Source organism: Monopterus albus, unplaced genomic scaffold (genome assembly GCF_001952655.1).
Source record: "Monopterus albus unplaced genomic scaffold, M_albus_1.0 scaffold22.1, whole genome shotgun sequence".
NCBI lineage: Eukaryota > Metazoa > Chordata > Actinopteri > Synbranchiformes > Synbranchidae > Monopterus > Monopterus albus.
In genome coordinates this window covers 1640327-1656352 of record NW_018127902.1, presented here as the reverse complement: position 1 = coordinate 1656352, position 16026 = coordinate 1640327, and the positions used below count along the sequence as shown (strand labels likewise).

Below are 16026 nucleotides of genomic sequence, written 5' to 3'. Positions count from 1 at the left end.
TCTTTTCTATAATGGCAGTCATAAACCAAAAATACAAGTAGATGATCACTAATATCATTTATAAGTAATCCACGTGTCATTTTGCTGTCAATATCATTGGTAAATATATTATCTATTAGTGTCGCATGCTGGTGTCGCACACTTTTATTAAAATCTTTTGAATTCTGTGCTCAAAGTGACAGATTTTCTAAGGGTATCATTGATATTCTAATGTTAGTTTTCAACTGAATGCATTTCTAGAAACATTAGCAGAGCACAAGATGCAGGCCAGTGAGGGCAGAGTGATATAATATGCTGTGTTTGCAGTTATGAAACACTAAGTAAATGTTTGTCTGCAAACCACCGCAGCAACCTGAAGGCAGTCAGGCTGTTTTTCCCTTGAGCCTGGTGTCAACCAGTATGTGAAACACATTGCATAAGAAGCCAAAACCAAATTCAGCAGATTGAAATTTTAGAGAGTCTGCCGTGTCTGTACACAGGCAACAGCGCAGTTCATTCCAAGCAATATTAAGCATGTCTTAAGATTGCGTGGGTGCACGTCTTTCTCCAATCCCCAACTCAATGTGCACCTCCACTGCAGAGCTGGAGAGGAGATTTAAAGCCACAGGGTACAGTCCAACTGGAGCTGCCTTTATTTACTTGCTAGATTAATTTCTTCATATTGAAAGTAATTTATCACAGAGGTACAGTATAGTGAGAAAACACAATACTGTGCAAAAAGTACATAGAAAACAAAGACAAAGGTCTGCATCTTAATACCCACAAGTGTCTGTATGAAAGTTACTGGCCCCACACTGGTGACTCAAGCACTTGTTGCCATGGCCGAGCTGAATTCACATACTTAAATGAGGGATATCGACATGAAGTGTGTGAGTCACCAAATTGCAGCCTTTTTCAAATGGTGCTGTAGATGTTCCTTTTCCTCTGCTAAGCTCAATTGCCTCCATTCTGCTGGTTCTAAATGTCAGTGGTCGACAGCGGAAACTCTTTTATATTACTTTATACTCAAATACCCTTTATACAGTCTTGCAAAGAATCAACGCATAGACATCATTCTGCATCATGTACAGTAGCACATCACCATATGTCTATCTTCCCTTGTTTTTTAGTCAAATTTATAGAAGTAAGCAGAAGCTACTCAGGATGTGTACCACTGGGAAATAACCCAGTGTTCAAGTTCACACTTCACAAGAGCTGGCTCAAAGTTCATTTTACACACATTAAAATGAATTTTAAACTAAGTTTACATTTCCAAAAATAAATTCAGCTTATTTCTTCCAATTTAATTTTTTTGACAAGTTGCTTTGAGCAGTAGAAAGCAATTTTTCCAGTAGAACTGGCTCCTGCCCATCTATTCCCACTGCCCAGTGCCTGCATTGCCTGAATTGCTACTTAACTGGCCATAAGCAACATTGTTTACAGTGCACCACAGTTTTCTTTTTCTTTCACATGTGAAATAAAATAATAGGTCTCAGGTACTTTGCCTATTGCTTTACAATGACACGAAGAAGGGAAAGAAGGAAACTTTGCTAATACAGGTTTGAAGTAGCCAATAGACGCTTTCTATTAAAAGATTAATTCATCTGGGCAGTGATTTCTGCTATAGAGGCTGTTTGATGTGAAGTGTAGTGTTAATAAGATACAATGGAGCTGACGTGGACAAACAATCCTAGAATTTGCAGTGGAAACTTGCAGAGGGAGCTTGTTTTAGCACATTGGTGTTAAGAGTCATTCTCCATATTGAATAAAACCATTCAATTTATCACCCTGCACATTAACAAAGCTCACATTCATGTTACATTGTTGCAAAATGATTCATTTGATTCACCATTCTCAGAAAAATTAGCACATTCAATGAGTGCGTTCACACACAACACTGCATAGGTACACACTGTTTCTGCTCCCCTGTTATGACATTTTTCTTTGGAAATGCTGACTAATTCTTGGTGCATGGATATCTGTAGGAGCTGTGCGGGCTTAGAGAGAGCAGAGCCAATAAATGCTGCAGGGAGACATCAGCCGACTTTACAGCAATAGCCTCTCTGCTTCTGTTTGGTCTTTGCTTGAGCAATATGCTACTTCTGTCTGTTGGGGTTTTGGTTTTAACTACATTTGCTCCCAAGGCATTTCTTCCAGGTTTCATTCTCTCTTAAACAATTTACATTCGAAAGAGTTTTCATGACTGTACAGAGGTAAAAATTGTTAGATTGAATTTTTTTTTATTTTTGCATGCAGCTGCATGTAACAAATCCAACCATTTGATACAACGATGAGGCACTGAATGTCCCTTTATGCAACGTGCTTGGTCACATGTAGTAGGATGACACTAACTGACATCATACAGTACCTAACCTGAGCTTGCATTCTGTGTAAAGCACCTGCTGCAATGCATGCTGGTCTTTCTCCAACTTGTCCTGTAGCCCTTCACCCTTATATTAAAAGATGATATTCTGGACAGTGGCTGTAACATAAGATTGTGAAAATCAAGAGCTTTTGCCAAAAGTCTGGGATAATTAATGTTGTTGGCCCGAAATTTATATCAGTTTTTGTCTGTCTTTCACTCCACCTCTGGACCACTCTTCATCCCAATTCTGCTCTACAGCCAGAAGTTGAGCTTCAAGGAACGGGTGAGAATGGCAAGCCCTCGAGGTCAGAGCATAAAGAGCAGGCAGACATCTTCAGTGAATGATCGGCGGTCACCGGTGGCTGAGGCTGGAACAGAGGGCACCAGCCCCGCCAAGGTGCAGAAGAGCTGGAGCTTCAATGACCGCACACGCTTCAGACCTTCACTCCGCCTTAAGAGTCAGTCCCGCTCCACTACTGATGGTGAGTGGCCTACTTTTGTATTGTACCACATAATTAGATGAAAACATTTTTGATATAACTGTGAATTGCAACAAATCACAGATCTCACATGCTCAACAGGTAAAATTATTTGGAAGGAACATTTTTGAAAAAAAAAAAAAAGCACATTCACCTTCTTGTTGAGAGTTAAAGGATAAGAGCAATGTCTGCCAAAGTCTGTCTATTCAGTATGGAGCCATAACCAAAACATGGTTAGCTTAGCTAAACTGGAAGCAGGGGGAAACAGCTTGCCTGGCTCTGACTAAAGATTTTTTTAAAATCCACCTTAGCACATCTGAAGTTTACTAATGAATTGCTCATATGTTTAAAGTGTAAAAAAAAAACAAAAACAAAAAAACAGCCAGGCTAGCTGTTTCCCCTGCTTCCAGACATTCTGCTAGCTAAGTTAGCTCTTCCCTGACAGTCACCTTGGATTTAATAAAAATGAAAAGCACTGATCAAACTCCTGCAAGAAAGCAAATGTTTTTCCTAAAATCTATTATTTAAAGTTCAAGCATGTGATATGTGAATCCCCACTTTCACTACATGTGTTTGTTTAAGGCATATTGTGTGACCATTCAACCCACCAGAAATGGTTTAGCCTACTAATTCAGGCAGCCAAATGGAGGGAATGCTAATGGTTGCACGTGCTCCCTTCCTTTGGCCTAACAGTGCCAGCCTGGCAAGCCCCCCTGGGTAACAGCCAGTTGGTGTTTGTGGGTGGGCTGATGGATTGATGGAAGGTGGGGGTGTTAAGTTTCAACAGCCATATGGGCTGTCAGAGCCGGCCAGCTGGCTGAGGCCCGCTGGTGGAGAGGAACCAATAGCCAAACTAGCCAAAACCAAATTGGTTGGCTGGTTAGCCACGCTCTGTCAGGGCGCTCACTGTCACTGACATGTTGGCAAAATGAAATGTTATTGGATGGGAAATATTCCCTTTCATTATGGCTTTATTAGGAGTGGAATAAGTGGAAAACTTCTATGTTATGTTTAACAGGGCAAATCATTAATTGGCACTGTTTTGCATTTTCAACAGATAATAACCTGTTCCAGTCTAATCGGTTGGTTTGATTTAGTGTAACACACACACATACAGATCCTACATGCTGTGCACTTGATGCTTATCCAAGGCCATTTTTGGTTAAACAGGATAAATAATTCAACACTGCAGTCCAGCTCTTGTACTAGCCTCCAACCCTCTCCCTACCTCCTCAGGCTGGTGTAACTGAGCTTTACTCTCACAAAGTTGTATTGCTGCAGGAACCTGTTCTTTACGGCTAGTCTTCTGTTTCAGGCAGCAGCTCAAAACACAGTTTTTTCTCTTTCACTCTATCTGATCAGTCTGTCTGTCCCTTCCACTCTCACTTCAGTTCACTTGGTTCCATTCAAATTTAGTCCCTGTGTTTGCATGCACTGTTGTAACCTGATTAATTCACACTATTGTAATAATCTGATGATAATAAAGATCCATGTAAACTCAAAACTTGGTTTGCTTTTATTTTACAAAATTAGGAATAAGCCAGTCAGTGTAGCTAGAGTTCAGCTGTAAGACACTGGTTTCTTCAAGCTGCACTAATTTATAATTTATATTAACAATGGATCAATTGAAAGGGGCTGTTAATGAAGTCATAGAGAATTATCTTTCAACTTTTCTCCCTTTCCACTCAGCTCTGTAAAGTATTTGATTGTCTTGTGAGCTTTACCCAGGCGCATAAAACAAGCTAAGCGTTCCAGTAGGTGACAGCCATTGACTATATATAAATATGGAAGCCATGACAGCTCCAAGAAGTGAACCGACCACGACTCGATCATCCCCTGGTGGCTGGTTGCAGTATAGGTCATAAATCCCGCCCCCTCCATGTTAGCAGATGGAACAATGAGCTGAACTAATATTTGAACATGAGCTCAAAGTACAAACCATATAAATTTTTCCCAGATGTGATCTCTGTGCTTTGAAAATGGTCAGTTATAAGCTATTTGATGATATAAAAAGTGACGTATTTTGGATGATTTGACAGCTTTGATTGGTGTCACTCAACTCCTTGGTTGCTACTGAGCAGAACCTGATTGCAAAATGCCAAGATGGCAGCTGCCATATCTGTGATATTTTGACTCCACTTTTGCATAGTGGAGGGAAGCGGTGATACATATTTATATAGTCAGTGATGGACACAAACACAACTTCAAGTCAGTGCTAAAGTTGCTTCATGTTCACTGCTTGTGAAATGAGGCAACTGTTTGCTAACACTCCTTTTGGCAATAATTGCTTGCATTACTGAAATGTTGCTATGGCTGGGATTTGCAAGTGAAACATTGATCAGGAGAGTAAAAAAAACTGACCTTCTACAACTGTGCAAGGAAGGCTGATGGTGATACATTTTGGAGGTGTGTAAGAGGAATTTAATCACTGCCTGCATGTAAAATGGAGTTTTAAAGTATTAAGACTATTAAGTCCCTGCCTCAGAGCAATCTGTTTCTTGCATTCATGTTTACTTTTCTGTTTCGCCTCTTCCGAGCAGCAGACTCCAACTTGGCAGGGGAGGATGGCTTTGATGAGAAGGGCTGTCATTGCGAGATTTCAGTGGAAGACTTGCTGCCCTCGGTCAAGTCTGTCATTAGAGCTGTCAGGTGAGGCAAAGGAAATGAGACTTCCTCTATCAATCCAACTAATACTGTGTTTACTGTGCCAAGGTTGCATACAAACAAGTCCCAGTTGCCATTCAGTAGCTCTGCTGATTGAACTGGCTCAGAGGATTAAAAAAACCAGAAGACTCGTTTTTTAAGGTTATTTTTAGATCATCAGGGGTACATGTGATTGGATACAGTGTTGAGAAGCAGGAAATATAGTTGGTGGTAGTATTAACACCGCAAAGCTTTGTAAGGTGATCATGCCACAAGGACACACTAAACTGTGATGTGTCCTTAAAGAAAGGAAACCTGTCAAGTGCCGTTTTAAATACATGTAAATAATGGTTCAAATCTAAACAAAAAAAATTGGATTTAAAGTCAATTTAATTTGTAATTGTTTTGCTCTACCATGGCAAAAATATCTGACTTCCCTGTATATATGTGAAGTGATGCTTGTAAAAAGTTTAAGGTGTTCTTTTTTTTGGACTCCACAAGACAGTTGTGAGTAGGAACAGAAGAAAAGGACATTTTTGAAATGTTTCCATTAATACTATGACTGGAGCTGGCTTCAATCCTCCACTTTATTTGCTAAGTAGTAGCCTCTGCCTGCATGGATTTTAATTCATTTATTTGCATTCAAAATATATTTACTGGATGACATATTCTACAAAGTAGCTTAACTCTGCTGCATGATCATAGGGTCCCAATTAAACATAGTGATATAATGTGTAATCACTGATTAAATATAGATTGTAGATTTGTTAATAACTTTTATAACAAAGTATTTAAAAAAATACTTTGGGTTAGAGGGTCAGTTTAAAAAAATTACAATTTATCACTTAGTTTTGGAAAAACTGTTTGTTTGTCTTTCGGTCACTTTAACTTTAGCTCAAAGTAACAGTTCCACAGTGGAAAAATACTTCATATTACAAGACGTTTATGTGAGTGAAAAAAGTTAGACAAGTTAAAAAATATTATCAACTAATTGTAACTACTTTATATATTGGTTTACAGTTTAGTCTATGGCATTGCTGTGTATTTTAACATAACTAACCTTAGGTCATGAATAAAAATCGGTATCCTATCCAGCACAAAAATATACCAGATATACTACAATAGGTTCAGAGATGCTGGAATAGTGGAGTGCTGTTCTGCATCAGAAATCTCAGAAGCTTTATTTGAGCTAAAGAACTGAAACCAGCCCACAGCTTGATTGGCTGTAAAAGATGATGGTTGCACACTAACACTATCTGCCCTGCACTTGTTTTGTTACTGTCCATCCTTGTCAGTTCCATCCTCTTTCCACTTGAGGACTCAGACTCACACACTCCCCTGAATTCAGCCTTGAGGCTAACTAACAGAGAGCTTGTTTTTCAGTGAGACAACGCACATACACAGACACCCACACACACACGCACACACACACAGACACACACAGAGCTGAAATAAGCAGCCACGACCTCGCCAGCCATGGGTATAAGGTCCAGTGAAGTGATTTATTGTGTATGAATTGTTGTGAAGAGACAGGTAGTTGGCATGCAATGATATTTTGAGCTTTAAAAACAGGAAAAATGAAGGGAAGGTTTGATTTGTTTTCATTAGCTTCAGTCTGTGTGACACCTCAGATTGATGGAGTCACTGCAGGTCATTTGTAGTGACTGTATCAGAGCTCCCCCTTGGGGCCCATGTGTGAATTTCCCTGCTGTTTGTGCAGGATAATGAAGTTCCATGTAGCCAAGAAGAAGTTTAAGGAGACGCTGCGTCCATATGATGTGAAGGATGTGATTGAACAGTACTCTGCCGGTCACTTGGACATGTTGTGTCGCATCAAGAGCCTGCAGACCAGGTAGGAATAATGACAGGCAACACATACTGCATGAACACATCATCTGCTGACAGTTTTCATTACTGTAGTCTTTAACGTTTAACCACACTGTAACTCATTCATCTGTCTTTGTATGTGTGTGCGTGCGTTTATGCATGTGTGTGTGCACCTGCACTCATGTCTTATACATGCATGGGTATACTGTATGTGTATTGTGCTTATGTATGTGCATTTGTTCTTTTGCATTTTGTATGTATGTCTATGTATATGTGTGCATATGTTTGCTTCCCTCACAGGCTGGACATGATTGTAGGCCCACAGCCCCTGAACCACAGAGCCAAGACCTTTTCCACTCCCTCCCTGCCTGTCTATTACAGCCAGGGCAGAAAGAACTCCACCCAGGGGTCAGAATATGCCCCCACATCCTTCATATGTCACATGGGTTCAGTTCACTAAACTCAGTCAATTCAGGAGGTGGTTCGTCCTCAAGAATATGAAAACTGAAATTATACGATAACATTTAAGCTTCTTTGAATTGATTGAGGTAAAACTGAAATGATCCCAATCTTATTTCACTAAACTCTTCTGTCCCAGTTGCGAAGTTATTCACTAACCACTAATACTAGCAAAACACTACAGTATATTCATTTTGGTTTTGCCATTTAGTTCAGGTGGAGCACGACTGTGAATTGCTGTTGTACTACTGACCCCTGCTGTTGTAGAGTGGTAACTGCAACTGCTGCATGCAATTGATGCTGTGTATTATGCGGTTGGAGCTGACCAGACTATACAGAGGACTGAAAGGTCCACCTACTTGCTTTTTCCAGTAGCCTACTGCTTTCAACCACAGCTCACCGTCTTCATCCACAGTTGTCATGATGATGACTTCACACACAGGTCTTCGCATGACCAGAGCGACAATACCAGTTAACACATGTATACTGTGGCAGAGATTGTAACGTCTGCCTTCGCCATGACAAGTAAGCAATCTCCATCCACTTAGCAAGACTGTGAGATCCAGTGGAAGGCGTCCTTTGAGTTAAGATGGCCACTTTTTTAAAGTCAAGAATAAACACTGACACAACTCTATCAGTTGCTGTCTCTAATAATTATTTGATGGCTACATTAAAATACATTGGACAGTAGGTGTGTTTCCATCCATCCCTTTTTGTTGATTTGCTCATTAAAAAAGACACTGGAATATTTAAAGAAAGTTGAAATATTGCCATATTTCATGTTGTCTTATGGTGGCACCTGACTGGGGAACCACCAACTGTCTATCTTGATGTGTCCAACTCCTAATATTCACATAATAGCAGTGGATAGAAATGCACATCAGTTCATATTTTCTTTTGCTGAATTTTAGGAAATTCATTTCAATTTTCTGCTACAATGGCAGTTTGCATAGTTGTGACAAAAAAAATCTAACTGCTCAGTTAAAACATCTTTTGTGACATTATATTTGCTGTGGCCATATCAGTTAGAATCATCTTTAATGGCCAAGTATGTATGAACTTACAAGGAATTTTACTCAGGTGCAGAGACTCTCAATGTGTTTGTAGGCAAGAGGAAATAGAAAGTAGCAATGAAAATAAGAATAAAAAATTTAAACAAGACAATAAAAAATAAACAATGTGTGCATTCAAATAGGAAATATGTCAATGAAAATAGGAAGAATAAGGGGAAAAGAGTATTTATAAATATATGTATAAATATATATTCATTATGGTAAAAGAGCTTCTTCTACCATAACCAAGTAGCAAAACGGACACTCAAAAGGTAAAACACACTTTTAGATGCTGATTTGATGTTGGAGAATCTTGTCAAAGCTTTATCATTTATTTCTCCACAATGTTCATGGCCTCAGTATTGCATGACGTTGCCTTGGCTTATCCTGCCCTCTGCTGAATTCAACCCTGTACTGTACATCCACTGACCACATTCTTCTGAACCTCACTGGACTGAGCAGCACTAGTGTTTATGTAAGGGATGAGTGACACAAAGAAACTGAATTTGAGTGAGGTGCTTTGAAAACAAAAGTTAATCTCCTGTTAACTGAATCACAGCAAACACATTTAATAACGTCATCCTCAAATGGCTGGTAATGTCTCATCCAGCATGCAGTATCTGTCAAATCCAGTGAGGAAGTATAACCTCTCATTTGTTGGGGAAAAAAAAGGTGCTTTTTCTGTTACCGTTTCGATCTTCCTCCTTTCTTGTGGGCTGCCTCATGGACTTACATTTTAATTACTCTTTTTCTTCCTGTCATTAATGTCTTATTGTGTTTGCATGTGGTCATGTATGTGTTTTCGTATGTTTGTGTGTGTGTGTGTGTTCCAGAGTGGATCAAATCCTCGGGAAGGGCCAGATCCCTCTAGACAAAAAGATTCGAGAGAAGCTGCTGTCTGATGGAGATATATTAGAGGACATGAGCATGCTGGGTCGTGTTTGTAAGGTGGAGCGTCAGGTCTGTGTTCTTCTTTTAGGTTTTATTCCTGTATGGTGGAATAAATAATTGGTCATTTCTATTTCCCCGTGTGACGCAACCATTACTGCCAATACTGCCATTACATAAATGTACACATGACACTCTATATTGTAGTGCAGTAGTTTGTAACTGACCACCATAATTAAGACAAATAAGCCAGTAAACAAATTAGATTCAACATGTTAATTTATGCGCTTTAGAGGTGTTTGTCTTCTCAGCAGTATAAATGCCTTTCAGGAGAGATGTGAAAATGTGTGCCTTTATCCTCGCATTTAAATAGTATCAGTTCCACTACAACAACACCTGTTATGCCACCAGAGTAATTTGAAAGATGTTAAAGTAACTACATGTTGTGGCTTTAAACTACCTTATTTCCCACTGAGTTTCTTCCTACACTCACATTCTGTCTTTATCTCCTCACAGGTCCAGTCGATTGAGTCAAAACTTGACTCCCTGCTCGACATCTATCGACAGGTTTTGCGTAAGGGCTCATCTTCAGCCCTAACCCTCGCCTCTCTCCCCCTGTTTGAGCTGGAACAGACCTCTGACTACCACTCCTCTGTCTTCACCAAGGACTTGTCCTGCTCCACCCAGGTCAGCAGCAGTGGAGTGCCTCCACCTGGTGGTGGCTTCACACGCTCTACCAGCCTTTCCCAGGGTGGACTACATCTCAACCTCAATCTCAATGCCTCCTCCTCCACACCTCCCTCTGGCCTCGCATCCTCCTCTTTCAGCCCGTCAGTGCTGCCTCATCACCACCACCAATATTATCATGCTCATCATCCCCACTATCATCATATTCAAGCTCAGGCCACCACACCTGAGAGTGGCACAGATGAGGCAGTAGGGAGCTCTCCACCCATCCTCACCCCAAATAGTATCAGCAGTGGAGTTGTAGGAGATGGAGGGTTTCCTCTTCTGGCGAGACTTCCACCACCGCCCCCTCCCAACCGAAGCACTGGCTCAAGCAACTTGGTGCGACAGACCTCCACAGAAGTATCGCCAGACATGGAAGACTTCTGTAGAGGTCTAGGGACACAGATGGAGGACAACAGTGTCAGGAAGGACCTTGACCTTGGGATGGGGCTAGACAGTCTGGGGCAGCAGCTAAAGGGTAGCACCAACAGCAATGGCAGGCTAAACCCTAAAGAGGAGGGCTCCTGGAGGAGGCATATGAGCCTGGAGCTGGAGCCCCTGGTGCCGCCTGAGCTTGGTTGTTGCTCTGGTCCCAGCCCGATGGACCGAGGCTTGGGCAAGTCCATGTCAGTGCAGGACCTGATGCAGGTAGCTCCGGGGACTGTCCAGGACCCCCACCATAGCTACAGCTTGTCATCTCCAAGTCCCAGTACTAGCAGTGACTCTCCTACTGGTTTCCACAGCTGTAACCAAGACCCTGGGGGAGGAGTAGGAGGTGGTAGTGTGGGTAGGAGTGCTAGAGAAGGATGGGCTGAGGAGGACCTCTGTATCAGTGACAGAGACATAGAAGCACAGAGATTTGACTTCCTGTCACAGGGGACTGCTGAGGTCCCGTCCTACTCTTTGGAGCTGCTGAGGACAGAGGGCAGAGCAGGGGAAGGGTCTCGGGGCTCGAACCGTAGCCTGGCCAGTAGTCACGCATCCTCGCCCTGCATTGGCAGCACTGAACTGCTGAATATGCCACATGTACGACTAAAATAGAAGCAGCTACAGGTTCAGAAGGCACAAAACTCCCGCCTCTGAGACGCTTTATCCTTTTTTGAAGGAAACAGGCAGGTGGGAATTTAACATGGGTCCTTTTTTTTGTTTATTTACATGTTTATCTGTTTGATAAGAATCACAGTATTTTCATACAGGCTGATCACATGCAGCATACCATTGCATGAGTTTTTCAAGTTTTAAAGTGTGACTGAGAAATCTGAGACAAAAGACATAGGTTTGTGAAATGGGAGCACAGACCATCAAAACCCAAGACATTACTGACTTGGCCACGAAAGGCGGTTGTTATATGACCCTGAGACACAACATTAAAATTGCATGTTTTCAGTGAAAGGTACCATTTTTACTGACCATTTTCAAATGTAGGCAGTACAGTCTCACATTTTTCTAAGCTCCATCGGTTTTCATTGATTTCCACAGAATAAATCAAACAGTAGACTCTTGAAAGATGCTTGAGTGGTGGAGGTCAGAGTGAATGTCAGGTAATCTTTGTCACTGTAAATGACATTGTGGAGTTGTGCAGTTTCAGTGTAGAAAAGTCTGCACTGCATTACCTCAAAGACGTCACAGTAACAGAAATTACTTGAATTGCTTGAAACAAAAAAGTATTAAACTTCTGCCAACAGATTTGCAGGTCATACTGCCTAAATGAAATGCATTCGAATTGCAGAAACTCTATGTCTTAATGTCCATTTATAGTAAATAAGTTAAAACATGCAAAACCACAGGACTGGTCATTTAAACTTTAAGTTGATGGGTATCTTATAACAACCACCAACTGTTAGGAGGAGTACGGCAGGACAGAAATGTCAGGACTGCTGTAACTGCCAAGTATGGATGCTTAACGATGTCTCTTCTGCCAACAGCCAGCTTTACTACAAGGCGCACCATGGTCAAAGTACATACTTGCATGTTCGCACCTGTACGTGCACCTGTACAGATAGGAATGCCTATTACGCACAGCCTGCTGTGATGTTACATGTCCATTATGCTGTGGATCTAAGGGACAGTCCAGAGGAGAGGAACAAGTTGTTTCTTACGTTTCAGATTAGTTATGCATTGATCAGTTGGTTTTCCAGCTGAAAGCCATGGAATAAAAACATCTTGAATGTCATCATTTCCTGGTTTAAACAACAGTTTGTTATTGTGTCAGGATTGTCTTAGCAAAGCACTTTTAGTTTGGCATCAGATACACTGAAAGAAATGTTCAGAAATCTATCATTGTACTGCATTTGGCTGTTTGCCACCTTCTTTTTATGAAAAGATGATCCTATTTAAACCATGGTCAATGTTTGCTTTTTCCACAGTGTCATGTGGGATTATTTTTGCTTCCTTGAAGTGGGCTCAACTGCAGAATGTATTGCTTATTTTATTATTAACATGAGCAGAAAAACCTATTGCGGGAACTGATAGGCAGCAACATCCAGATGAGTAACGAACAATTGTTGCATGTTAAAGATCAGGTGCATCAGACGAGGTTAAGTGGTTCTCTTCAAGTTGTAGGAAAACAATAACAGGACCACAAGATGCAACTATACTACTCATAAAGAATCCAAAGCCTCACTGGTGAATAATCACCCCTAGACATCAGTACCTCAATGAAGTGTGAAGACCCATATCATAGACCAGAACATGTGAAGGAGGCTTGGGGTCAGTTTGCTTTTAAGAAGTGGATTTTACTTTCAAATATTTGAATATGCTTTGCATGAAGAGGTCGTCATATCCAAACCTATTAACAACTGAGAATGAATGAATGAATGCCATATCATCAAGACAAATCTCTTTATGGTTCGGACTTTTTGCAAGTGAGAAAAAAATAGGTGCCTTGCTTTTGTGGTACATATTCATCTCCATATCAACAATCCTGAAAGGTGCATTACAGCAGGTTCCTCTGAACAGAGATGGCTGTACTGTCTTCATGTTCTCTCCCTGTAAATGTTCTGAATTGAGGAATTTTACAGTTTTTTATTCTGAGATCATTTTGCTACTGGGCATAAAACGATCTTTTGACATCTTAACATTCTGACTAATTTCTTTTAATTTATTTAAATTATGTGCACATATTTACATGCTAGTACTAATCTCAAATTTATGAAGCCTGTAATGTAATGAAAATGCAAGTGAACTTTTATTCTCCTTCACCAATAAAAAAACTTCTATGAAGAGTTTCTTTTGTTGCTTTCTCATGGTCATTCAGTACTGAGGTATAGCAGACTCAGCAATGATACGTACCAGGAACAAACACAAACTTTATATCTCTTTACTTTTATGAACATATGATCACAATTAACAGTGATTAAGGTGCATGAACTAAACAGTAACTAACATTTAACAGAGCTACTGCTAGGGAGCTTAATTCAAGCAAAGTGCTATGCATGAAGACACCGTTTCTGAAACTAGTTTCTCTAAGGTGCAAAGAGGAACATGCAAGCAGCCAATCTACCTATGGCTAGTAAGCACACCTCTCTTAAAGCTAGAGCACAGAGCGTTACTTTGACAAACACCTCGCAAAAGAACATCTCTGCCTCATTACTGGTGCTAAGCAGCTAAATTTATTAGCTAATTCGATGAACAGCTTAATCCTAACTACAACAACACACAACCAGAGAGCTGTAATGCAAATACGTTGTTGTTCTGCCACAAATTGAGTGACAATAAAAGCTACATATAACAGTGTGTTAACATGTTATTCACTAACAGTGTTGTACTTCATTTTTTTTCCTTCGTCTGCTTTTGCGATGCATTGTGATAATAGACCAGAACCTGACTATGGTGTGCAGAAGGGGTGGGGTGCTAGTGTGTCTTCGGCCATGGTAAACGTTTGGGGCAACAGCCCAGCACAACATTCATTTGGCCTTCTGTGCCTTCTGTGCAGACTTGGTGATCTTACCACTGGTGGGGGCTTTCTTTTCCACGCCCTTAATTACTCCCACCGCCACCGTCTGACGCATGTCACGGACGGCAAACCTCCCTGGATCGTGAAAAAACATTTGTTATCACAAATATTGATTAAAATACTAGTTTGAATATCAAGGTTAAGATGAAGTTTAAAGTTTGATTTAAATTCTGAATCAGCTGGAGTAAAACAATAAGAAATGATACTGCAGCTTGACCCACAAACAGAAATACTGCTGGACACAGGAAACTTACCCAGTGGTGGGTACTCAGAGAAGCTCTCCACACACATAGGCTTGCCAGGGACCATGTCCACAATGGCAGCATCTCCAGACTTTAGGAACTTGGGGTTGTCCTCAAGCTTCTTACCAGAGCGGCGGTCGATCTTTTCCTTGAGCTCAGCGAACTTGCATGCAATGTGTGCAGTGTGGCAGTCCAGCACTGGGGCATAGCCAGCACTGATCTGACCAGGATGGTTCAGGATAATCACCTGGTGAACAACAGAGACACATAAGACATGCAGAAGCACAGGCTCATGACCATGTGAATTTTTTGCAATGATGTGAAATGTAAGAATCCCTTTCAAAGCTAACTCCTGTAAGCAGACCTGAGAGGTGAAGCTGGCTGCCTCCTGTGGTGGGTCCTTCCTGCTGTCTCCAGCCACGTTGCCACGGCGAATGTCCTTTACAGACACGTTCTTAACATTGAAGCCCACATTGTCACCAGGTAGCGCCTCAGTCAGGGCCTCGTGGTGCATCTCCACTGACTTGACCTCAGTGGTTACGTTGACAGGAGCAAAGGTCACCACCATGCCAGGTTTTAGGATTCCTGTCTCTACTCGGCCCACTGGCACGGTACCAATACCTGGCAGAATGGGAATGTGTCAGCATTACAAAAACTATACTGATAACTGTCTATAAAACAACTGCACAAATAGACTTGTTCTTTCAGAAACATGCATGAACAATTGTACTAGACAAAAAAGGGACAGATATTCACTTTAGGACATAAGAATCCAGTGGGAGTTCTTTAAAGATGTCATTCAGCTCTGCTCTTCTTTGTCACCAGATGCTCTCATTCCCAAAATTCTAAGCAATATTTGGTATCACTAACACTTCAGAAGAACTTGACAAATGGAACATTAACATTTCTCAACTTAGTTCTACCAGTCACAAATCACATAACTATCACCTTTACAGACACCCCACAGCAACACTACCCTCACCTCCAATCTTGTAGACGTCCTGCAGAGGCAGGCGGAGGGGTTTGTCAGTGGGGCGTGTGGGAGGCTGGATGGCATCCAGAGCCTCAAGTAGTGTGGTGCCTGAAACATTTCCATCTTTACGGTTGATCTTCCAGCCCTTGAACCAGTTCATCTGTGGGGGGAGAAACGCTCAAAACTTTACCTCTGCAGATTAAGTTTATGTACATCTATTAGTTAGATTTATTTTAAACACAGTGGTTAGCGCCGTTGCCTCACAGCGCGAAGGTTCCCGGTTCGGGCCCCACCTGGGACCTTTCTGTGTGGAGTTTGCATGTTCTCCCCATGCTTGCGTGGGTTCTCTCCGGGTACTCCGGCTTCCTCCCACAGTCCAAAGACATGCAGCTTAGGTTGATTGGTGTCTCTAAATTGCCCATAGGAGTGCATGTG

The 16026-nt window shown here is 41.3% G+C and overlaps 2 protein-coding genes across 8 annotated transcripts in view; one reads left to right on the top strand and one right to left on the bottom strand.

The window, feature by feature from the left end:
* The window catches only part of LOC109956833 (potassium voltage-gated channel subfamily KQT member 5-like), a 124529-nt gene extending 110466 nt beyond the window's left edge, over nt 1–14063 (top strand). For 2 of the 5 annotated variants that reach the window (XM_020594210.1, XM_020594207.1), the window contains 5 exons: nt 2603–2826; nt 5364–5472; nt 7187–7318; nt 9638–9764; nt 10209–14063. In XM_020594210.1, coding sequence (XP_020449866.1) covers nt 2603–2826; nt 5364–5472; nt 7187–7318; nt 9638–9764; nt 10209–11462 — 1846 coding nt within the window. In that variant the 3' untranslated portion in view covers nt 11463–14063. Of the gene's footprint in view, nt 1–2602; nt 2827–5363; nt 5473–7186; nt 7319–7593; nt 7702–9637; nt 9765–10208 lie in introns of all 5 variants that reach the window. The other 3 variants (XM_020594206.1, XM_020594205.1, XM_020594208.1) reach the window with 3 other exon arrangements.
* LOC109956834 (elongation factor 1-alpha 1-like) overlaps nt 13725–16026 on the bottom strand; it is a 6194-nt gene continuing 3892 nt past the window's right edge. For all 3 annotated transcript variants that reach the window (XM_020594211.1, XM_020594213.1, XM_020594212.1), the window contains exons 5-8: nt 15601–15751; nt 14983–15239; nt 14631–14865; nt 13725–14451 (exon numbers count right to left, since the gene is read on the bottom strand). In XM_020594211.1, the coding sequence (XP_020449867.1) occupies nt 14327–14451; nt 14631–14865; nt 14983–15239; nt 15601–15751 (768 nt within the window). In that variant the 3' untranslated portion in view covers nt 13725–14326. The remainder of the gene's footprint in view (nt 14452–14630; nt 14866–14982; nt 15240–15600; nt 15752–16026) is intronic.